The 27,094-nt window shown below is 30.6% G+C and overlaps 1 protein-coding gene across 2 annotated transcripts in view; it reads right to left on the reverse strand.

Annotated features, from left to right (window-relative positions):
* The window catches only part of PCDH10 (protocadherin 10), a 59,585-nt gene that overhangs the window by 24,624 nt on the left and 7,867 nt on the right, over nt 1-27,094 (reverse strand). For both annotated transcript variants that reach the window (XM_032292280.1, XM_032292281.1), the window contains exon 4: nt 20,652-20,957. In XM_032292280.1, coding sequence (XP_032148171.1) covers nt 20,652-20,957 — 306 coding nt within the window. The remainder of the gene's footprint in view (nt 1-20,651; nt 20,958-27,094) is intronic.

Raw genomic sequence — 27,094 nt, forward strand, 5'->3', positions numbered from 1 at the left:
TGTTGACAAAGATAAGCGATTATAGAACATAGGTGGAAAATAGGAGTTTGGAGACAGTAGTATTATAATATTTCCTATATGTAAACTTGATTAGTGTTTCAAAAAGCAAATCTTGTAAAATAAATGACTCAAACAATCCTTTAGACCGTTAATGTGAGAAATACATAGTAAAGCCAGACATTTATTTTTATAAAGTTCATATGTATATCACCTAGTTACAATGTAGCTTGCAGTTAATAGTTATTAAATTAAAATTTAAATCTAGAGATATTTAAAAATAAGAAAATTGGCAAATACAGTTTTGTAAAATAAAAATATATATCAATGAATGAATAAAATGTATCATTTCAAATAGAAGAGAGAAGCATGTTGAGCATAATAATTGTCTCATAGACATTCTCATTCTAGCAACTCTGGCACCCATAAATAGTTGGCCATCTCTCCTAAAATTCTAATGTTACCATTGTGAAAGAGACTATTTACCACTTCAAGCTATGAATTAAAAATGTATCCAGCCTCATTTTCTCACCTAGCAGAGTGTGTGCAATGAATAAATTTATTTTATCTGTGAGGCGCCTTCCAAATCAAGTCAGAATTTACTACCAATTTACTACCAATGAGATTTTCAGGAATTAGTATTGATCAGTGTTTATTTTTAAACCAAATTTCATTGCTATGCAAAGGACTTAACAGCTTCAAAAATAGGAGCTTTTATTTGCCCAAAAGTGTACTTCACAAATACAATGGTATACAATTACCCTCATATAGCTTTATATGACAAAATGTATCCACTGAAACATTACAGATTTTTTTTCTAGATAGAGAATCAGTAGGTACTTAGAAATATCTATATATGTATGTGTTTGCATGCATATTTGTGTATGTGTAAATCAAAGCTGTCTTCTCATAAGGCAATAGTACATTTACAACCGTTTCACCAGGAAATATCTACCCAGTGGATTACTGCAACTATGTCAGCTACCTCTCATATTATTAAGAGAATAGATACAGTTATAGTAACTCAATTTTCTTTGATTTAATAATACTTCTAATTAATAATTTTAATGAAGAGTGCTTTTAACCATGACAAAAACTAGTGTGTTATTATTTGAATTGATTTGAGGAAGATATCTAAAAACAGTAATTATTTTTAATTTTTCCATTTGGAAAGAATTGTCAGTATTCTAAAGATCTGTTTGTGAAACTCTAAAAACATTAAACTTTTAAATTAAAATATTTGTTTTAAAAAAGCCAAGACAATGCACTTTTATAGAATTTTGTAAAATGTTCTTGAACAGTTTCTCTAAAAATGTGAAAAATCATGCTTTAGAAGCTTAATACATTTTTCCTCAGGAGAAAAATAACAGGATATGACCCTAAGCTGGGCACTCAGGCCACCCTTCCAGGCTCTATTTGACAAGCAGAACACCATTGCCCAATTAGTATCTCAGAGTAAATTTTGGAAACTGAATTATTTTTCACATGTTCTGACCCTACATTGGTGTATATTTAGGAAATGCAAATATAACATATCTTTCTCTGAATGTTTATAATGTCATTAAAACATTTTTTGGAATCCCTCATCGCAGTCCACTAAAATAAGGAAATTGTGATTTGTTCTCAGAAATGTTTGAAAATAGCATTGTTTACATTAGCAATAAAGTATCCTTAAAATTTATTTTGAAGGCAATTCATTCAGTCATATCTTACTTTAATAACAACAAAGGATACTTTCATTTAAGTTACCGTATCAGTATTGTGTGTACTGAAGTTCCAACAAAATATCCATACTTAAAAATGTTCACAGTTCTTTTTTTTTTTTTTGAGAAGTACAGAGCTGATAATATTTACTGACATTTAGACACTTAGTTTTCAAGTGTTTTCCTTCAAAATAACATTATAAAAAGACTAAATTAGCACTTTCCCTGTGAGGTTGAAATTAGCATTGATTTTCAAAACAGAAGGCAAGAAAATGCTGAATGGGATTGGTCATTCCCGTAACACAGGAGTGTTGTGCCTGTATAAGCCTATTAGCTATTGTATCACAATATTTACTCCAATTACTTGTGATGTGCACAACTTCATCTTTTATATGAAAACCATGTAAAAATTCCAACAATGTAAGATGAGAAAAAAATATATAAGTATACAATAATACCTTCATTAAAAATGTATATAGCCATATAGCTAATTTATTGAACATCAATAACTTACTTAAAAAAGGCAAAGTTTCAAAATAATTTAACCAAAACCCAACAGATTTGAGAAATGTAAACAAGTGGAATATCTGGGTTGAAAATATTTCTAAACAGCTTATTCAAACACATGTTCAAAGAAGACACAACACACACAACTTAGAAACAGTGTGTAAATGTATGGCTATTTAACATGCTTGATGATGGGATTTCCCCTAACATAATTCAGTTACTTCTATGTCAAAGCAAATAGAAAGTTAAAAGCAGGAAGGGCTGACTTAGAAGGGGGTTAAAAATGCTCAGACACCGAAAACTAACCACAGAGAACAGAAGCAGCAAAAACAACCCTCAACTAAAGCAGGTTAGAAACCCCAAGACTATATATTCTGAAGACCCCTTGAGTTTGGTTGCCAGAAAAAAAAAAGAGTGCCCAATAACACTTGCATTTCAGATAATGAATAATTTTTAGCAGATGTATGTTTCATACAATATTTGGGTGCCAGGTATTTTTTATTTGTTAAGTCTGGCAATGTCGTCCTCAAGGCATCTACTTCCTGATAGCAGAGTTGTCACTACTCACCACTAAAGCCAAAAAAATGCTGCAAAAAAGCCAAAAATTATAATATAGGATTAGTTCATATAATAAGTTTTCTACGTATTTCCATCAAAATAATTTAAAATTAAGGCATCTGAGTTCAAAAAGAGATAAAGAAACAAAATTATATAGACAAAATATTTTTAGTTTTTGACTAACTTTTCCAATTGTCATACATTACACAACCTTAACTGTTATTTAAATTATTTCTTTGTTTTTTGATTAAATTTTATCCCTGGTTTTTTAGTGAAATTTTTGTTTTTGTGAGATGGATATACCATATTAAATAAAGTATTATTTCTTCTTTGCATAGCAGATATAATTTTTAACTGCCTTTCCTAAAATGAAAGCCTGGGTACATACTTTAGTTTTAGTTATGCTCTAGAAACTCATTAAACCACCTCATTTTCTTCCTTTCAATTTAACCTGTCATCAGATAATTAGAGATTTGAAAACTGCTAAGAGGTGAATTAAACTTAGCTTTAAAAAAATCACATAAATGCTAAACTATTGAAATAAGACTATCTCATGCTTGTTAAAGGTTAAAATTAATTTAATTGCATTCTAATTGGATGCCAAGATTTAGATCCTTAAATCATTATATTACTTTTGGAAACTTTAAATTTGGTGTTCAATTAGAGATCATCTTAATTATTATAAACATTTAATTACCTAGCAAAGTAAAAATGATGCATTATATATTAACTATCTATACAAAGTATGACAATAAACTTAAATAAAAGTTCAAATTTTAGTTAATCTTTGTTGGGGCCAGTAAAGAATTCTGGTAAAACACTTTTGAAAACGTATACTTATATACAAAATATTTGCATTATTATTAAACTATAGCAAGTGTACAACACTACCTACATATCTGATAATAATGTTCTCATAAGGAAAGCAAAATTCTTCAACATTATTTTTTTAAAAAAGCATCTGATATACCCATTTGTTACTACAATGCCGTGAAACAAATACAATTTATGCAATAATGACAATAAGTAAAAAGCCATATATGTACAAACTGTTACACAGAAGCTTCAGAAACTGAAGGAAAAGTCAGATGAATTGCCTCCAGCCACAGATATCCAGTACCATTAACAACCTCCTGTTCATAAATATTAAATATCCACAATGGCTCCCCCTTTTGGTTATATTTAAGATTACCTTATATTTACTTAGTGTTTACATATATGTGTTTACATATATATGCTTGCAAATGATACATGGCAGACAATTGAAAAGAAAATAGCTTAGTGAAAGTAGCAGGGAGTGATAGTGAAACGGGAGGTTAAGGAAGCTGGGAAAGAGAAAGTGATGTACCAGAAGAAAGACTAAAAGAGCTAGTACAGTTAAGACCACAATAAAATCATGAAAATTTGAAAGAAGATAAAATCTAGGAGAGATTATTTAGGACTGGAAATGGTTAATTTTTTTTGTGTTGTTTTATTTGGCTTTTTAAAAAATATTATTCAGAGACTACCATAATTTTATTATTTCTCTAAATCAGAGTAGAGGCCGAGACAACTATCTTGCAGAAAAAAGAAATGCACCTCATTTCCTTTCAGGACATTTCATTTATTGATTCATTGATGTAGTCTATAAGCACTTATGGGCATCAGCTTTGTTCCAGACACAGTTCTAGAACATGGGACTCTTAAATGAAGCACATGATTCAGCTCTAAAAGATTTTACAGCCCAGTGGACCAACAATTGTTTCACAAAATATTCTAAAGACAGCAATTATGTATAAGAATCTATAAGAAGTTACAGTTAGAGTGTCTGTATCTCAGTGTCTGAGAAGTCTTCTCATTAAAAGTAAAATAAGTTGAATCTTGGTTGATGAGTAAGAGATGGTCATGCAGAGAAAAGTGGTTTTTCAGATGAGAGGATGCCAGAAGAATAGAATGTATAAACACATGCAGAAGGGCTTAAGAGAAAGTATGCATGAAGAAGCTGACAAATCATTATATGATGTGAAACAGGCAGAGCTTAAGTATAAAAGTCTTTAAAAACTAGAATAAGTATGAACATTATTGTGGCTGCAACAGAGAGCCTCAAAAAATGTGTAAAGAGGAAAACGAGTTGAATGTTTTGGAGAAATAGTCTAGTTAGTTAATATTAAAAGCTAGATAGTAAAGGAGAGGAGTCCTCATTGATTTTGTAAGGCTAGTCAGAAAGGACTGGATTTGAGGAACACAAAGCAAAGTATACACCTGCCTTCTCACAGAGCCCAGTGGGAGAACCCAGGGTTAACACTTTGCATCTGTGGTAGTAGTTTGCATTCCAATACTCAAAATCTTCATAATGTAACAAAACACTGCATTCAAAAAGACTGCCTGGATACTCTGTGCCCAACTCAGTTCTAAGGATGACTGTGAAAGGAAAAAAGTAGTGAAATGAGATGCCCCAAGTAGGGATTCCATGCCCTATCTCAAGCCTCAGGTAGTGTCCACAGCAACAAAAGCTAGCAACTGATAGAAGAGTACAGGAATTTTTTTCCATAACATTTAATGAAGAAAAAATAAGGCACATAATGATCACAGACTAATAATAAATTCACTTTATAACTGTGAAACTAAAACCTTTTTAAATAAATAATTGCTTCTAGGTTTCTTCTTTCATAGAGAGACACTCACAAGTAAATCTTACCCTAGGAAGATCTCGTCTGCAAGACACATGGATAATTTGAATTACAGCATTTCAAATAACATATTTCTAGTGATTAAAAGTCACATACATATGATTAAATTTTTCCTATGCAAAAATAACCCATGTTACATTTCAATCTACCAATATTTTAAGTTATCATCTTTCTTCATGTCTATATTTTGCTTCCAAAAATTTTAATTAAAAAAAAAAAAAAGAAGAAGGCCAGGCAAGGTGCTCCACACCTGTAATCCCAGCACGTTGGGAGGCTGAGGCTGGCAGATCACCTGAGGTCAGAAGTTCAAGAGCAGCCTCACCAACACGGAGAAACACTAAAAATACAAAATTAGCCAGGTGTGATGGTGGGTGCCTGTAATCCCAGTTACTCGGGAGACTGAGGCAGGAGACTCTCTTGAACCTGAGAGGTGGAGGTTGTGGTGAGCCGAGATCTCCCCATTACACTCCAGCCTGGGCAAGAAGAGGGAAACTCCGTCTCAAAAAAAGAAGAAAGAAAGAAAGACAGAGGGACGGAAGGAAGGGAGGGCAAGCAAGCACGCTGGCTTTCATAAGAAAAATAAACATAAGCCGGGCGCGGTGGCTCAAGCCTGTAATCCCAGCACTTTGGGAGGCCGAGGCGGGTGGATCACGAGGTCAAGAGATCGAGACCATCCTGGTCAACATGGTGAAACCCCGTCTCTACTAAAAATACAAAAAATTAGCTGGGCATGGTGGCGTGTGCCTGTAATCCCAGCTACTCAGGGGGCTGGGGCAGGAGAATTGCCTGAACCCAGGAGGCGGAGGTTGCAGTGAGCCGGGATCGCGCCATTGCACTCCAGCCTGGGTAACAAGAGCGAAACTCCGTCCCGATTCCGCATAAAAAAAAAAAAAAAAAAAGAAAAAGAAACATAAATGAGAATGATTCTGAAATGAAATCGGGCACTAAAGCTTAGTTGTTACATTTCTTGTTAATTGGGCAAAATAGTGATATATATGCAAAACTGATGTAGAAGTTGGAAGACAGAAACACATAGAATAAAAAAAAAAATGAGAATTATATAGAGAGCCCAGTGAATAAACTGTAAGCGGAAACTAAAGTTTGAATGGTTTCTTAGGTGTTTTTTCAAAGGGATTTGTCACACTATCTGATCACTATGAAAGACAGAGGTACAAAAATATAAAGAGAAAGCTGACTGAGATAATCAGATTTATCCAACAATAAGATTTTAGTAAAGAACAAAGGAGGCAAAAGTATCTCTAGGCTTTTATGTGTTCAAATATTGATCTGTGGCATATATAGATATATTTGGTATATGTCACAGAAAGACATAATTTTCCATGCTAACAGACTGTGTTCATTTACTTTGATGATTTTAGGGCATCTACATCTTTCACATAGGGCTATCAGAACTGTCTAGGATAACAGTATCTTGTATAAGGCTAGCATTTGCAACAATGTGCCAGTACAATTCCTTAAACTTAGATGAGTCAAATTCTATATGGACATTGACCTTCATCATTTTTATTTTTTTACCTGAGCAAATAGAAATCCTTTATTTTTCTACAATTATCAAATATAATATGCTACTTCCCATACTGAAATCAAAATCTGTTGCTTCAAAAATGAGTATTCTTCAGCTGATTTTCACTGTTGTACATTACCAAGTATCTTTATTTATTGTAAATATAAAAGTTAAGTAAAATAATGAAAATATGAACTTTTAAATGATCTAATCATGCTTTGTGATTAACACATGTAACAAATACAGCTTGATCTTTGCTAGGAATTTGCATTTGGTTCTATAATATCTGTTCCATTGGTTTCTTGGAGTGAAAAGAAAAATAGGGAGACTGTACTTTTAAAACGTGTATTATGTGAAAGAATATATATACTGCAGATGTAAAATAGTGATATATTGTGAAAAGAACATTTGGAGTCTGATTTTTCTCTGGGAGTAAAAGAGAGCATAATTAGTTCTATTTAAGCCCAGAATTGTAATTTTGTCCATACTCAGGCTGATGTCATTGTTCCAATTTTAACTGAATATATGGTTGCCTTGAACACTTAATGAGTGCTTCTTTTGGGCAGGCACTCATTGCTTTAAATATGTTAAATAATTTAATTTCCATAATGAGCTTTGGAGGATCTATGTCACTGATGGGGAAAAGGAATTATAGGAAGGTTAAAGAAATTACAGAGGTCCCACAGCCAGTATATGGCTGGATCCATAGTTGAAACCTGGCTGACTGACCCCACAACTGGTGCTCTTCACCACATTGCTTCTCTGATGTGAGAACATGTACAAAGGTGACTCATAAATCTGTAGTAGGCTATAAGTTCAAAGGAAGTAAAGGCATACTTGGAGAACAAAATAAAAAATAATATCTTCTAAAATTAAAAGTTCCAAGTTACAATAAAGTCCAAATGGATAAAATTAGTGATGCTTGGGGAAAACCTATTCTGAAAGCAATATGAACAGGGTATGTTTCAAGCACTTATTTACCAAGTATACCATATTCAACCAGGTGAGCAGTTTGTGTTTCAGGCACATTTTAAAGGAAGCTGAAAACTTTTTAAGAGTAATCCAGTGTGTCCAAGTTTGGCTTATTCATTGCTAAAAATCTCAGAGGAAGACTGGATTTGCACGAGGTTTGGGAGGATACATTAATTCGAAATACTTTTGCATGTTTCCATGCTTAGTATTTTTCAATGTTTCTAGGATGACCCAGAGCAGATCACACTGAGATAACCTGACTGAAATATTTTGATTTGTGCAGTAGGTACAGATCACTTAACATCAAAAGAGGATGCATCGGGCTATGTGTGGTCACTGGCAATTAAGTTGATCTAATTCCCTTTACATTATCAAGCAGGGTTCTGATAGTATTTTTTATTTTTCCTATAGAGATCTCTTAAGAGTATTTCAGTTTATTTGGCTATTATATTGGTATTTTAAATTAAGATATTAATCTTATTTCCATATATCAACCTGTGATGAGTTCATGAATCATAAGCATTTTCCCCTATTCCAGGCCATGAGAACATTTATTTAATCTAGTTCTATGCCAAACAACACTGAAGACCACTGTGCTTGGAATACAGTTGTGCCCAACAATGAGTTTTCTTGAATGTGGGTCACACTGTTCTTGTCAGTAGCTTGGGAAGACTTGCTTAAAGCAGCTGGTTAAAAAGTTTTTACAGTTTTAAGTTGTTATGGTGCTTCTTGACAACAAATAATAATACTGAAAATAATAGGGCCAATTGATATCCCTCTGAAATTAGAGAGGAAAGTAAGTTAAATGAGAAAAATCTTGAAGAATTAGAAAAAAGAGCACAGACTTAAAATTAACTTCAGAATAATATGATATGCCTTTGTAACTGAGGTGTTTCCTTGAAAACAATAAAAGTAATCTTTCTCTATACTAGATACACGATCACACTTTTTATAAAACTATGAAAACAATTTCTATGAAAATTATCACAAAGGGAGTTATTTACATTATCAAGGAATGTGTTACTACATCTCAAGCTCACATTTAACTGTGAGGCAAATATTAAGTTATTCAATGTTAAGTATTTCCTAAAACTAATTCTAATGTAAGCCTGAATTTTAAGTTTTTGTAATAATTTCAGTAGGAGTCAATATTATGTTGTTATAGCTTTAGAAATAATTATCTTCACACCACTCCATAATAAAACTTAAAAGCATAGATTTCCTCGATCATTAGCTTAATTTAAGCTCTAAGTAGGTAGAATTCACTCCAATCCATCAAAAAAAGGCATTTCTACATTGTCTAATACCAGTCATTTAGCCTACATAAAATTATATTTATATAATAATGATTCTGAAATTATTTACTATAGCCTGTTTCACAGGACTTACTTCATGATCCTTGACTTCAGAGAACTGACACCTTGTAACAATTTACAAAAGTGATGCCTTTATTTTGTTTTATTTCATTTACTCAGCAGGTAGCTATTACTATTATTAAATATAGTATTAATGTTTAGCCAACCCAAGTTTTCTATTTGATTATTTTCTCTTTCATTTTATTTTTCTGACGTATACAATTAATCTAGGCTTCCACATTACCAAGCTAGGCTATATTATAATCTCCAAATATCAACTCAAGATAGAAAACTTATATATGTGGCATACATTTTCTGCTTGCTATATCTTCCAAAATGATGCAGAAAGCATGTATTACTTCTAGATTTAAGGGTAGTAGGCAATGTGACTTTGGATGATTAATAATGAGTGTTTCATTTTTATTTAACTGTCAGTCATTCTATATTAACTGCCACCATGGATTGTCTTAAAATTCAGTAGAGGATGATGCGACACCAAAAGTGAAAAATTCTCATTATAAGAGAAATAAGCCAATGTAGTAAAGAGAAGATTAAGTAGTAGCCAAGGTTAAGATATTTTTTATCTAGTTAACTGACTTTGTTGTACAATAATAGCTTAATGTGCAAGCTATTAATACATATAATATGAAGTTTTAAATCTGTGAGTAATGATGTATACTTCTTAATATACACAATCTATGGTATTTATTGCATATGTACAGAGTTGACATTTTCATACTTGGCATTTATACTCTATGCATCTCCCCAAATATCTTTCTGAAACTACGATTTCTTAATTTTTGTTCCTAGACACTTCATTCTTCATTGCAATTCAACATGTGAGATGAGAAACAAAAACAAAAATGACTTTAAGAAACTGAATTTTTTTCCTCTAAAAAATTCCAAAGAAAGACAAATAAAAAGTCATCCACAGAGAAACAAGAAGGGAGGGAATTCAAACCAACACTTTTTCAATTGTCTCTTTTTTATCTTCAAGTAAATTAAACCATCCCTCCTTTGCCAGATGCAGAGAGGAAAGGGATTTTTGTGGGAAAATACAATGCAGGGCTAGAAGGTGACATTTCACCAAATCACAGATGGCATATGCATACGTATATAGTTTGTAAAGCTTTCTAGGTAAAATGTTCCATATCCCTCAGGAGCAAGAACCGATGTCAGGGTTAGAATATTTCCTGTAACGTGTAATTTAAATCTCACAGGAGCAATATAGATCCATTTCCTCTTTTCTGCTCTCCATAAAGACAGATTAACTGATTACCATCTTATCTGTGTAGCATTTGTTTAAATACTTAACATTTATTATGTCACCTCTTTACTTTTCCTCTCAACTCACAATTCCTCGAGCCATTTAAACTCTCTTCAGATATGCCATTTTCCAAAATGTTAATCTCTTTACTCTATTTAAAATCTCCTTTAAGCATCATAGCCTACAATTTGTCACAATCTTCTAATCTGCGTTCAAAGAAAAATGAAATACAGACGTCGCAATTTTGCTACTCTTTTGCTAGTAGCTGGTATTCAAGTTAATATATTTAAATATTTGTTTCTATAAAGGCCACCAAGTTAACAGAGCATTATCTTTCAATCAATAAGGAAGATATGAAGACAAGTATAAAGCATTTCTGATAGACTAGCCATAATGAGAACTCCAAAGATAGAGAAATTATATTTAAGGAGAACACTATTGTCTTCCTAAATGCTGAAGAAAGCGTGTATTACTTCTAGGTTTAAGGGTAGGAGACAATGTGACTTTGGGTGATTATTACTAACTAAATTGTCTTCTTTGCTCACACACTGGTGTATATTAGGCTCTGCAGATGGTTTTCCCTATATTATCAAGGAAATAACTGGCTATTTAATTTTAGTGGAACTCAAACACACTCCATCATTTCTCCAATTATATGAAGTTTAAACCCCAGAAAAACTAATCTTTGGTTAGAGACTAGGATAGTAGTAATGTTTTGGGTGATAGTAACTGTGAGTAGGCAGAAGAATGGATTTCTTGAGATACTATAGTGGTAATATTTTGGCTACTTAACATATTTTGTGGAAATGTTTTAGTAACTGATTATACAGGTGTATTCATTTTGTAAAAATTTATTGAGTTATATATATTTATGATTTTTCTACTTTTCTGTATGCATATTATACTTTTATAAAAACATTTTAAGATAAAAAAAACTGCTACCTGTAGAGCTAATTTCAGTCATGAATCAAATCAATTGGAAATATAAGTAATATTCATGAGAAAATTATGGAAACAATAAGTAGATAAACAATGATAGAACATTTATTTTTAAAAAGAAATATTGCTTTTGTGGTTATGTTAAAAACATCATCTCTTATAAGCATAGTGTAAACTTTAGTGGATTAATCAGTAGAATGCTTTTGGATGTTTTAAAACATCTGAATGAAGGAGCAGTTGTATCATTATTGGGATGAAATGAATTTGGCCAAGAGTTGATTTTTTAAGCTGAATGATGGAAAACAGGGAAGGCTTAGTACACTATTCTCTCTACTATTGTATATGCTTGATTTATTCATCGTTTTAAAAAGATTTAAAAATATTACTTATGAGAACTCTCTAGATTCTGTATAGCATTGTCCTCTATTAACATTGTTTTTTAAAAAATATTGAGGTAAGTAAAGAATTAGTAAAAAAAAAAGATTGAGGTCAGTAAAGCTATTTCATGACCTCTAATGTAACCATCTGATCTGCATTTCTAAAGAAAACAAACAAAATCTGTACTATTAGTGATTATCAAGACAATTAATTCTGGAATTAGAACTAGGTTATTAATGGTGAAAATAATGTACAAGAATTTTGTACTAATTTTCAGGTCAGCCTCAAGTTTTCTATACATTTTCTAAGAATACAATGTCTGGTAACTGCCAAGCTGTAACATGAACTCTCATATTTATAGACTTATTCCTACCAATCAGATTAAATCTACATGTGATTTAATATATACACCATCAGGTGTATATCATCAAGAAAAAATTGTTATATCTATTTTGTCTACTGTTGCCATTGTTGATTCAGAACTTTCTACTGTGTGTTGCACTTTAAGAAATAAACCCAATGATATGTTTTGTTAGATAGATGGGGAGAGCTCTTCTATCTTGACTATTTCTGTATACAGGGTGATTCAGAATTTAATCCAGAAAATATATATTGATATTGATTTTAGTCATGTGTTACTTCTACACTTAGGTCTTGTTTAAAGACATTTAGTTGAAAAATACAATAAAAATATTTTAAAATATGTTTTTATGGAATAAAGTGGTAACTAATTTTCAGCCCAAATATAGTGACTGACATAGATGAGCCTTAAAACACTTGGTGATAGCCAATTTTTGAGTTTTTGTAAAATATACAACTACTATCAAACACAGGTAATATTGGAATGTAGTGTAAGATTCAGGCCAATCTTAAAGTGGGGATGGGTCTTACTGACTACCACATTTTTACTAGCAGTTAAAAATATTGTCTTTCTCATAATACATAACCACTAAAACCAAAAACCTGTCTCTTCTACAGTGTCATAGCTTATTTTGCTATACTTAAGTATTGTAAACTTAACAACCAGTACCTTAAAAAAAAAATAGAATAGCAGAGTTCAGTGGCTCACACCTGTAATCCCAGCACTTTGGAAGGCCAAAGCCGGTGGATTACAAGGTCAGGAGATAGAGATCATGTGGGCTAACACCTTGAAACCCTGTCTCTACTAAAAATACAAAAAATTAGCCTGGCGTGGTGGCACATGTCTATAGTCCCCACCTACTCCAGTGGCTGAGGCAAGAGAGTCGCTTGAACAGGGGAGGTGGAGGTTGCAGTGAGCCAAGATCATGCCACTGTCCTTCAGCCTGGGTGACAGAGCAAGACTTCATCTCAACAACAACAACAAAGACTAAAATGAATTGAATCAGTTATCTTTCTCAACAATCATCATATTGTCATGTTAACAGCTTCTGATAATAAAGTAGTCATTAGTTAAATAAATTGACTCCTATGTTGCACATAATCAAAGTGTTCAAGAGATACAATTTAAAATTAAATTTAATTGATTAAAAATGTTATATGATCCTATATGGTATGCAAATGTAAGTGCATGTATCCATACAACTGAATTATGAAACCAGTACGTATAAAATGTATTTATAATCTCTTGTTGAACAACTTAAAGTTGTCATTGATAATTTAGATTAACAGTGTATTGTATACATATAGAAACTTTATCAAAGTTAATTTCAAATATTGTCTCTTCAATCCATACAGTTAAAAGAATTATATCTCGAAGAGAAAAAATATAGGTAAGTGCCTTGCTGTTACCATATATAATGTATATATATGATGTCATAGAAGGTGTGAATTATTGAATCAGAAATAAAATCCTGATATTTATCTGCAAAATTTCTAGCTTATAATTTGCTTTTATCCACGTCTTTTGGTATGTAATTACAGTGTGTGAGTCAATATTTTTGAATCTCCTACACTCTCATCACTTAAATTGAAGTAGGTAAAGCTTTACAGTGACTAGGAAGTCTTACTGAAACTCAATACAAAACCTAAAATATTTTGTTCTACTCCAGGAAACATTAAAATGACTCACATTATGCTGAATTTACCTGAATTCAGTAATATTATTTAAACTTGAACAGTGAATCTCAGAGTTCCAAACAGTTTCTCAACTATATTATCTAAACAACACTATCTAATTTCTATTAAAAGGACTGAAGATGAGGAAGACTCACCCAAAAAATATCTGGCACATTGAGTATTCAATCATATTTAACAATATTTATAGGTAATTGAATTTGTAGAATCCAGACTTATTTACAATATCTTTATAACTTAACACATTTACTTTTTGACTCATAAATCTTCAGTGTGATGAAGCAAGAAACAATTATCAAGTAGGTATTTCTTTTCATTGAATAATTCTGTTTATATTTTAATTGATAGCCTTATTTTGTTAAGCTCATATGATGGACAAATGCTTACACAGTTTTACTTCCAGTGTATAAAATAAGAAAGAGGATGAAAATAATCTGTAATATAAAATGAGGTATATAAATAATATCATTATCCCAAATGTTAACTCTATGAAATCCTAAATATACATGAGACAAACTGCTTTGAAAAACAGATGAATAATAATACTAAATAACTATGAAATATTGAATAAAAGCATAATTAATTTTTATCAATTTAGTTTTCCCTCTATGACCTTAAATATTTTACTTAACCATATATCTGGGAACTCAAAAATGTAATTTTAAAATGCAAATAAATAAATTCAACATGGAAATTAAATAAGAAAAAAGTGACTAGGCTTTATAAAATGATGAAAGATGAGAGCTAACATTGAAGCTGCTAGTAAATAAAAGAAATATGATATTGCAGATGGTGAAGAAGGGAGAGTAAGAGAGTAATTAAAATTCTAAAAGGGTTAAGAAATGTGAAACAATTTAACTGTGCCTTAGGATATGAAATAAGTTCTTAGAACAAATCAAAAGAAGTTTAAAATCTCAAAGTCCTGAAACACTCCATGATACTTTACAGAAATGCCCTAGTTGGGTGCATTTCAATATCTTGAATTTAAATTCTACTTCCCCATGTAAAAATCTGTAGGTGTAGCTACAAAAGAATATAACTAATTCAAAACAGTTTTTTTAAACTGGAAGAAAAGAATAAAGTTTGCTTGGAGGTATCAAAAACTGCATGTGTGCATAAATGAATGAATAAGGACAACATTAATGAAAATTTACATACTTTAAAAATGCCCATTAATTCATTTTTTATCATATAATTATTTAGCATTTATAATATGCATAGCTGGATAATGAGTCTAAATATGCCAAGAGAGTAATTGTATTGGGAAGAAAAAAACATAGTGGAGCTCAAGTGGATTTTAGCAAAGTTAGTAAATAGTGAGAAAGCAGTTGCAAAACATAGTTCTTATAACTGTGTAAGTTTTGAATATTTAAAATATAAAGGTTGGGGTGAACCACAGGTCAAATTATCAAAATAAAGTCAATTCAATTTGAAGTCATTAAAATGGCACTTCTAAATATTGCAGATAATTATAAAGATAAATATATTGATAAAAGAAACTATGAAATTGTTCTTTAACTAAGGGAATGGAAATTTCTTGGATGCTAACTAGTTCCAAATTACCCAAAGGCACAAATTTTAAATGACTTGAAATAAGTTACGGAGAATTACTGATGATGTCTGAGTGAGTAAAAAACAATTGCTTACAGAAATGACCAGATGTTTATATACATAACAACTGCTGTGTTTCATATCTGCACCTCAGAAGGATTTTTACAGCTTTCACTTTAAATTTTATTAGCTGAGCAGAACACTATACAACAACTTAAAAAAAAAAGAAAATATTGTAATATCTCATCTATGTTGTGTTACAGAGAAGTTCAATCAACTGCTGCATCACTTAGTTAACTGGAGGAATGCTACAAACTATGAATAGATGACTATTTTTCAGAGAAGTAGAATATAATGAAATTCAGTAAATACAGTAGAATAAATTTTAAAATAAATAGCATAAAATATAATAAAATTCAGATAGAGAAAATGAACAGGGTTAAATTTTTTTTCTGATGCCAAGTTATCATTTGTTTCCTATTCATAGAGTTGAAGTAAACTTTTTTGATAATGACAGATTTATTCTTAATTCATGAATAAAGGAATTTAATGAAAAAATGAATGACTAGTATAATTCTAAGACCAGAAAACTGTCACAAAGAAATAAACTGAAAAAGTGAGAAAATTAGGTTGACAAGCTTGTGTGTATACCAAAGAGTAAAAGAACAAAAAACAACCCACCCCCAGAAACAAATTACACATAGTAGCACAACATAGAGGACAACGAATCAGAAATTAACATATCAAGTAAAAAAGAAAAAAATTCTACAAGAGAGGTTCATTTATTTAGTGGTGAATGGACCTATATGATAGAAATGTTAAAAAGACCTTGTATAAAAGTATTTATTTTTGGGCTTTAACATTTGATAATGAAGCTATATTTAGGACATTAGAGGAAACTACAAATCCTAGAGAAAACACTACACAGAGGTATCTAAATATGAGGGTGATGTGTATCAATGAGAAAATTCATTTCATTTTCAATTCTATATATGCTCTTACTACATTACTGAGTTCAACAAATTATGAAAACTCACAGAAGGCAGGCTGCGATAATGAAGGGATTGGAAGAAATGTTACTAAACAAAACATGTTCTACAATTTCAATCAACTTAAAAACTTGAAGTGCACACAGACATAATATAGATGCCTAAAAAATTTCCCCCAAATAAAGTTTGTTGATAAAAGGTCTAGGTAAAGTTTTAGCAGTATTATGAATACACTGTTTTAGAAATTTATTTTTTAAATTATGATGTGGATGAATAGAGTTGAAATTTCAAGAAGGTTAACAAGTTGGCAAAAATAAAATTAGGTCAGGAGACAGCCAGAATGATTTTTGGTATACTTGGACTAGTCTAAATGTTGTATAATATGAAGGCAGTATGGGCCATGAAAATAAATGGTCCCTTTTAGACTCTGGAAAGCTCCATTGATTTAGAAATTTTGGTATTATAATGCAGCTTTTTTCACTTTTTCCAGTCCAATTTATCACTGTATGACACTTAAAGAAATATTTTCACAAGTATATTTTAATGCAATTTCATTGAGAATCTTATGATTATCTTTAATCTTTAGGAATTGACTATATTGGCAAGAAATCAACAAGTATTGAAATAACAAATACTTATGCCTTTATTACTGTATTGCTTTGGCTGATTGGAACTGCATTACATGTTCATTTACTGACAAAAATCTTGAAATGGTGTTCAAAATATCAAGCCAAAACCCATAAGCAAGAATGACTATAAAAATGTTAAAGTGTTTTGACTAGTAAAATTTTCTGAAATTATAATAGCAATATAACTTTTATCAATTACATTCTTGGCTTTATATTAATCTTACATTTTTTATTTGCTGTGAAGATCCAGGTTGTTTAACATATAACTTATTGTCTCATTTGAAAGACTGGGTTACTTTAAATAAGATGTCTATGATTCTAAACAAATCCTTAAAATTTTCATGATAAAAATGCAATGTTATTTTGAAACTCCAGAAAATATTTTCTTTCATTTTGAAAGACTGGATTACTTTAAATAAGATGTCTATGATTCTAAACAAATCCTTAAAATTTTCATGATAAAAATGCAATGTTATTTGGAAACTCCAGAAAATATTTTCTTTCATTTTAACATGATTATTTAAAGTGCTGTAGGCAATTATTAATTTTAATTAAAAATGAAAGTGGTATTTTAGTGTTTTTAATTGCACTAATAAAAACTAAAGGTAAAGTAAAACTGATATTCCTTAACATTTTAAGATAAATCTAAACATGGCATTTCTGAACAAATGGCCATATTCTACATGTTTACATGTATTTACTCAGTCTTTCAGTGTATCCCTTTGCTTCATATCAACTTAGCAAACTGTAACATTATAACTAAAATAAGAGAAAGCAAGCTCAGAAACTGCTCATGAATAACTTATCAAATACTGAATGATGTGTTCAAAATTATTCCTCATTTTTAAAAAGTCTCCTTTTGCTAAATACATCATGTATACTTTAATGGATCTTTTGTTAATGCATTAAAATAAAAAAGAATAAAAAGAAAAATAACTGTAAGCATATTTTTAAGAACATGAAGTACATTATTCAATGTTTGCATTCACCTATTTTTTTGTAAAAGCTGGTTCCTTGCATTTTATAGTTTTAACTTTAGCATTCAGAGGTATAGAATTAAAAAGTTCTCGGTATTGACAACGATCTCTTTTGTATTTTGAAGTGTGTCGCCATTTCCTTGTCATCTTTGTATAAATGACAGTGGCAGTCTCATTAGGCTTTTTAGAACCTTACAAAAACATAACTAAATATACACTATTTTTCCTACTATCAAAATGTACATTATGTTCATTAGAAACTAACTGCATATTTAGCAAAAAAAAAAAAATAACAAACATACAACTTCAATTATTATTAAAACATTCTGATTCAAATAAAGTAATTAGTGTCGATTTTTCGATTTTTAAAAATTATGTAAGGGACTTGCTTTAGATTTAGAAGATGACACTTATTTCTATTCTGAATGAAAAAGGACACAAGTATTAAAAACTATCACCATATGAATTTGGGGGGCAAAATGGTCAGGAATAGTTTTGTTTTATAGTTTGTGTTATTAGACTAACCATAAATGTTTTATGCTTATTAATTCAGAGCCATGGTGTAATTTTAAATATAATTGTATGACTCTAAGATGACATTAAATACTAAAAGTTGAATACAAAGAAAACAAATCTAGACATGATTGAAGCTGTATGAAGAACTAAGAAGAGTATAAATGAAAACAACAAAATAGCTATTCTTCTGCAAATTTTCCGCTCAGGTCACACTTCAACCCAAACCCTAAATTTTGAGCAGTATGAACTGGCTAAAACAGATCAGGGGAAAAAAACTGCTATTAAGAACTAATTCATTCATATATATATATATATATGAATATGAATATACATCTCATATATGTGAAAATGAAAATATATGAATAATGTGCAAATAATTTTTCTGGTGAAATAACAATGCATTCTTCTGATTTTTTAGCAACACACATAAACATTAATACATTTCATAATTCCTGAATCAAATTTTTAAATGAAATGCCAGATTCTTAAGAAATAGAAAAATTTGCAGTAAAATATATGCATTAATATTTTAATAATAAAAATTGTTTCCATTAGTCTTATTAATAAAAAATCTAGCCAGTAATGAAATAACATTTATAGATGTTTAAAATTCCGCGTCTATATGTGAGCGTAATTTCACCAAGATCAGTACTCACTAAGCGCAAAAGAGGGCAAGTTGATTTTCCCACTATATTTGAAGTAGATTTACCCACTATATTTGAAGTAGATTTACCCACTATATTTGAAGTTATTATATGGTAAAAGCAAATATTTTTATTTAGAAATACAAATTTTTATTACTCTGAATTATATACCCTTTCACTTTTGCCTTGAAGTTATTAATAATGTATTTCTCTAATATATATTCTTAGTTTAAGTGAAACAGCTGTTAAATATGCTGTTTAAAATTTAGAAAAGTTTTACTTTTAATAATAAATATTAATTTTAAATCCAGAATTAAATTTCACAGACAAAGATCACATCATATTCTTCACTTATTAAAATTAGAGTTTAGGCTACTTTAATTCTAGCATGTGTGGATTTGTGAGTTAAACTTAATTGGATTAGCATCCAAATTGCATTGTAGACATCCCAGTATTTTCTGTCTTTAAGTATTTGTTCTCTCTTTGTATAACTTCAAAAATAAAGCAAAACAAATGATGTTTTAGTTCTGAAGTGCTAAAGTGGTACATCATGCTGGGGAATTTGTGGTTCTGGGTAATTTGAAAAGCTGAAAACAATCCTTCATAAAACACCACCTGACTATTTTTGTCACCACAATGTATGCATCTAATTAAAGACCACTCCTTTAAGCATATAAGACCTGTCCATTTGCATTATCCATGTCCAGGTTAGTAGCGACAACCTCAATGCATTCAATCTATGCTTTTCACATTATGCATCATAAGGGCTAAAATATTCTTCTGCTTTTCTTTTTCCTTTAAGTTTTTAAAAACACTTTTACTTTTCTATTTCATCAATCATAAAAGAAATGATATATCTACAATCTGTCACATCTTTTGTTTCTAGCTTATAGTTCCACAGTTATTTTTGTAGCAGATGAAATAAAACATTATGTAGGATGGATTTGCTACACAAGATAAGTCATCTTTTGATTGAGTTGTTATGAGTTTTATATTTATCAAACATTATTTATGTAGTTTGTCCAAGATATTGAAGTGTCAGTAATATTTTTTCATTAACTAAAAGGAAAATATTTCTATGTGGCACAGAATGAGATAATTTCATTACCAAGATCCTCAAAGGAAATATAGAATCTCAAAGTATTTTTATTGTTCACAATGATTATATAAAATAAACCATTTGAAGAATATAGTCCCATATTATGAAAGAGTTGAGTGCAATTACTAATGTCTCAATGTTAGAGGAACCTATTATTTTAAATAAATGAAGAATAGTGCACCAAATTGCTGCCTGCATCCTGTCACTTTTATACTTGTTTCTTAAAAAAACCTGAACTCCATTTTTACCAAAAAGGCTGGAATGTTGAACTTTATCTCCTCAAAGAGAACATTTTTACAGGGCCCTTTGTGTAATACTTACTCAAATATGGTGGTTTGTAAGGCGCTCGCGTATTAGACAGCAGTCCGTCCAGCTCCTTCCTCTCCAGAGTGCTGTGAAGGGCCTTCTCCTTGCCAAAGGTGGAGAAGGACCGCTCTGCCCCAGGCTGGGCTTCTGGAGTTTCAAACACCTCAGTGTCTGGAACAGAGTCCATGCCGGGAACATGCAGATTGCTGCGATAATCAGCAGCCTGGCGTCCATCAGAAGGGACAAAAGAAGGCATCCAGCACCGATCTGAGTGGCCAAGAGCTTTACATTCCTCAGTGCAGTTGGAGAAGAGATCCATACCTGTAAGCAGAAAAAAGAAAGTACGGATGTAGTCTTCACCAACATGACCAGATACTTAGCAGTGTAAGATTACAGGTAGCATAAAGGGTGACAAGTGAAGGTGTCTTAACAAATTTTTCTTGGTTTAATCTGACAGGAATCAAACATCATCTTGTCTCATTTTTGTTCATCAATTTAAAAAGAGAAAATGATCTGCAAATGTAAAAGATAAGACTTCTGGCAAAGAGGCCCCTGAAATAAATGTTTCTAAACTACTTAGGGTATTGGGAAAAAATATTGTCTCTAAACAATTTAAATAACTGAGAAATGGTGAGTAAAATAAGTAGACATCTTTATACAAATCTCTTGGGAAGTTCATAACAGACAAAAAAACACAAGGTGTGAAAGCTTTAAAGTCCATAATCCCTAACAATGATAAATACCTGACTTTTTTCTTAAAAACAAATAAATACGAGAAATACGTCAAGCACTAAAAATGATATTTAGATTATGAAATTTGAATATGAAACAGATAGTGAAATTCAACAGAATTGTGGCATACACAGAGGAAAATCAGTAAATAACCAGAATAAAACACAATCTCATTAGAAGCCAAAAGCATGCTTTCTGAGGCTCCTAGGAAATGACTTCCTAAAGGTATTTCTCAATGACACTCTGGTAGTCCACATTACTAAAAAACCACTTATCATTTACCACCTTAGACAAATCCAGAACAAATGACTGTAATTAGTGAAACCAAGGTAACCAAATGCAGTGTAAATCAACTGCAGATACTATTGACAAATACCTTATTACATGCTCTATATTAGAGCACACTTGTCCTAGTCAACAGAGAGTTGTTTACTTACTAATCCTATAGTACCAAGATTTAAAATGACAACTTCAAATTTCATTGTCTTCCTTTTGACAAGGTTAGAAATATTATCTGATTACGATCAAGAAATGCCATTCAGTTTCTTAAGAAAAGCATAAGAATTTTCAAGCACTACAGAATACTATTTGATATTAATGCTGATATATAGCACTACGCAGAAAAACACTTAAAGAAAAAAAGCATTTTAATGTTTTTCTAAACATAGTAAAATACCTATCAACTAAAACAGGGCCGAAACAGTCTCAACCTATTCTCAAGCTTTAAATGGGTAAGAAGCTCCCTGGCTCACTGGTGTGGAGCTGGGTGTGGAACGAGAGCATCTAGTGGGCCGCTTTAGTTTTTAAAATAATATTTAAAATAGAGATAGCAAGGGGAGAGATACCAGATGTAGGTGATGGGGAGGAAGGCAGCAAATCACACTGCCACATGTGTACCCATGCAACAATCTTGCATGTTCTTCACATGTACCCCAAAACCTAAAATGCAATAAAATAAAGAATTGGGAAAAAAAATCAGAGCACTAAACCCATCACCCCCCAAAAAAATATTTAAAATAATTAAAAAATAATTTAAAAATTTTAAACAGAATATATTTGAAAAACAAAATTATATTATTAGTATGTAGAGAAGAAACTTGAATCCAAGCATAGACTGTGAAAACATTTTTTAAATCAAAAAGTGATATTTATTTAATGAACATACTTGATTGTTACTTCTATTAATATCACAAGTGATTTGAGATCTTGAGCAAGTTTTGGTTTTTATATTCCTGAAAATATTTGGTTATCTACTGATTAATGTGTGTTTTTATATATGTTATCTGCATATATAAAATAAACAAAATAATTTTTCAAAATAATTAATACTCTAGATTATCCACAAGTATTTTGGAGTTAAGTAAAGCTAATTACATAAATTTAAAAAAAGAAAACATCAACCTTCTTATCATATACTAATCTCACTGCGTAATGACTTTTTTAAAATTTTATATGAAACTATGTAGAGTGCTAAGTCTGACTTTGATTATAATATTCCACTTATAATTTTCCTGTATAAGTCTGGAAATAAATTACTGATCAGTGAACTGTTGAGGAACAGAAACGTGAGCTGAAGCTGAGATTAAGGAATCTGACTGAGAACAGCATGTAGAACATGTAAATGTTTCACTAGACACCAGAGAAGCTCACTCCTTTATCCTATTTTTGCAAGAAGATACATAAAAAGAAAAAGAGAAAGGGAAATAGAATGTCCCTGATACACGTTTACATACTAACTAGATAGAAGCTACAGAACCAGAGAGAAGATTTATATTCTGACATGTAAATGCTGCCTATTAAGTAACAGAATGATGGGGAACATTGATTTTTTTTGATTGTAGAAATTATCTTTGAGAGTATAATTATTATGAGCAATTTTTTATTTTTAAAATAAACTTAAGATATACTCAATTTGAATAGCCAATATAATTTCATTCAAATATAAAGATAGAATTGTTCCATTTTATCCTGATAAAGATAAGTGCTAATGCAAAATTTGAGCTAATACCATTTTTCTTCACATGAGGGATAAATATCGTTTTAAATACGCTAAATAAGACAATATACGACCTTTCACATATTTTTTTTGCACCTAGGCCCAACTACTCTTCTAATTGTGAATATGACAATTCCACACAAAATTTTAATAAACTGGTATGTCAACATATGCTAAAATATTGCTTGATTTTGGTAGAAATTACTTTTATGTAGTTTATATCCTAATGTGTCCATTTTCTTATTTGGCAAGTATGTTTTTCTTCTGCCTCTTTTGATTATTTGAGTTTGTTTGAAATTTCCTTAGATTACATAACAAAATTCACATGAGTTGAGAATCTATTATTAAAAATAAAGTATAGCATGTACATGGCAAAAAAATTGAGGGACATAGAAAAGTTTTTTCTTTAAAGAACAGTATCACTCTACAGAGGCAAAAAACATGTAAATAATGTGCTTAGTAAATTTATGAATCAATCCTTTTAAAATGGAAGTCTTTTAGCAATAATACTCAGCTTTATATAACTAAAAGGAAAGGTAAAGTGTTTCAAATTGTACATAAATGTTTCACTAGTATTTTTGGTAAGTGTACCTATTTCTCAGAAAGAAAATCAGACATAGAAACAATCATTTAAAACGTAACATAAATATTAAATCAATAAACTTCAAATTAGTAACAGAAAAAATTAATTGAAAATTGGTTTTTTCATTTGTTGTGTAGTTATATAGTTTGAGAGCCACATAAATTGATTCCTATACCATTCCTCACCTCAGGAAGACATTGCATAATTCACATTATTTTAAGTTTTATCATCTATTGCTAGTCCCATTAAATATAGTACTTTACCAAATAACCAGAGGTATGTTTAAGTTTTATTATGATAAATGACTTCATGATGCACAAGGATGCCAGATATTACAGTAGCTATGATATATTAAAATGCATAACTTTAACACCGATCTTACAATTTTTTAAGAACTCAAATTGATGGCTCAAAGGTTAATAAGTTTAACTTAATTTTCCTTTTCTTCATTCAAATGCCCTTACTATGGAAATTGTGAGATTTTTACAACAGAAAATTACAGGCCAAACCTTAATTTAATTTTAAAAAATCAATAAATAGACATTAGGGACACAAGTGTGATTTTGTTATATGAATTTATTGTGTAGTGGTGTAGTCTGGATTTTTAGCATAACCGTCACCTGAATAGTGTAAATTGTACTCATTGATAATTTCGCATCCCTGGCTTCGGTCCTCCACCTTTCAGAGTCTCCAATATCTATTATTCCAAACCTCAGTTTTGAAATTTTGGTAATTTCTAATAAACATTTCAACAAATATTTTTACTTGTAACCCCTTTTTCTAGTTATTTATTTTTTCCACTTTTCAGAAATAATCTGTTCCAAAAGGAATGACAGCTGATGTGATAGACTGCCTGTTATGCGAAGATACGTTCAGACAAATTTTAAAGTACATGGTTTTCAACTGGCATGTAACTTATCCTATATACTCAGAGGCAGTGAGTATTTCCACTGGGATCAAACTGTGATTTCAGAAATATTAGAATTGTATTAAATTTCTGCAGTTTTTTGGTGGATGTCATAATACAATATTGTGTGAATATTTCTTTTTGTGCAATAAGCTTTCATTCAAAAAGTTTATTTTTTTCCAAATATAATAAATTAATTTTAAAGAAAATAAAAAACTTTTCATTTTTTGAGAAGATTTCCAGTCTTCTTTTAACTCCTTAAGATATATTAATTGTAACCACAAAAATTGCAGTATGTTTTAGGAAAACATGGTTTTGCAGCAGGTATTTATTGACATACTCACTGATGAAAAAATCAAAATACGTCTATCAAAATTTTCTCCCTACCTGTAATCTTTCATAATGTATATATTTTTTACTATTTCCTCTCAATATTTTGTCTTAGATATTGCTTGCAGTTATGAATCTCTCCACGTTTTCAAGTTGTAGCTCAAAGATTCGCCGGTGAAGGAGGTTTTATAAATAATTGTATAAATTCACTTTATATATAAACCCAAAAACAAATTTGGCAATTATCTAAATTCTTAGTGGAGTTGGGAAATAGATATTTGTGTTTATAATAAACCAAGAATTATATTGCTGATATTGTAGTAATGCAATTGCTTAATGCCTTTCAATATACTTTATCTACTAATTTGGAATATTTGACCAATCACATCACTTTATTTTTAAAATTCATAGCCAAATTTTGACCATGCATTATATCTGTATCCATATATCTAGAATTAGTTAAAAATTAAACATAGTTGGAAATAAGTTCTCCTATAACTGAAATAAAAAATTATTGAAGAGAAATTTGACAATTTTCAGAGAACATCTAACAGGTAATTCAATCGCTTTTTAGGGTTCTCTCTTCAACATATTTTTTTAAAGGCACAAGATATTAAAAATAAAAAATAAATTATAAAGTAAAAAAATTTATATTTATAAATTATAAAGTTAAAATTAACTTGGCATTATTGACAGTGCAGGTATTTTGTAATGGGAAAGCAACTTCTCACTACTAAACAGATCACTGTAGATAACCTCAAATAGTATTAAAATGTTTAAGAATATACAATTTAAAATATTCTATCTGTACCCTAAAATAGAAAAAAATAATTATGTTTTAATCTAATGACATAATAAGTTGAAAATATATTTATTTAAAGTCCAAGTCTTTGGCTATTTGAGCTGTGATTAATCAGTTTTTCCTCTTGTGATGGTTTATGTATGCATTTACCACTTCTCCTTGGACTTCTGCCATATCTAACCAATACATCAATAGTGCACTGAAAAAAACGGAAAGCACCTTGACAAGGCTATACAAAGAAAGTGTCACAGAGGACTGATCAAGGCGAAGAATTTCACACATGGAGCCAGGTGCAGTAGAAAACTGAAAAAGCTTATGTGGTTCTCTGTGCAGCTGCCTTCATGTTTAAAGCCCTTCTATGAACAAGATTGGTGACAGCAAATGGCTTAGAAAAAAAGAAAAGCAAGAAGGAGGGGGTGGAAGATAGAACAAAAAAAGAAAACTATTCATAAAAGAATAAATAGAAAGCATATCTAAATAAATAATACAGAATAATGTCAATGTAGAAAAAGAAATAGGAATAAAGAAAAAGTTCGGAAGTTTAAGCAGGTGAAGCACTAAGCTAAATAGTCTGTATACTATAGTGTGGAATGGAGTACAAACTGAAAGAGATAATTTGGAGTCTTTATCTTTCCAATGTTATTTTTTCCTGATAATCTAACTTTTCCCTACTAAAACCTAGTTAAGTGAGATTTGCTTACTGTATAGTTTTTGTTTTTTTTTCCCCATCCCGAAGTTAGAAAGCTGTGCTATGAGCAGTGTTACCTAAATTTGCAAAATTGGAAGAACATTAATATCTGGCTTTACAATTAAATAAAACACAGGTATCTGAAATAGGCTTAAATTTTTGGAAATAGTCTAACTGCTTCATGTGAGGTTTACAGTACATAACAGCAGTGTGCATTGAAAAAAGTCTTTAAGTAAATACATTTTAATTCTCTGCATTTGAGGTTTTATACTTAAAAAAGAAAGCACTTCAAAATCATTCCTACAATAAAATTGGACATTATATCTGATTGCAATTCAGCACACAAAGGTGCAATCACTTCTTAACATAAGTGCTTTATTACAATCCTAAAATAGCTATTGTGCCCAGTATGTTGTGACT

The sequence above is a fragment of the Sapajus apella genome, unplaced genomic scaffold, assembly GCF_009761245.1.
Source record: "Sapajus apella isolate SASKATOON/1434 unplaced genomic scaffold, GSC_monkey_1.0 scaffold27, whole genome shotgun sequence".
In the NCBI taxonomy this organism is placed as follows: domain Eukaryota; kingdom Metazoa; phylum Chordata; class Mammalia; order Primates; family Cebidae; genus Sapajus; species Sapajus apella.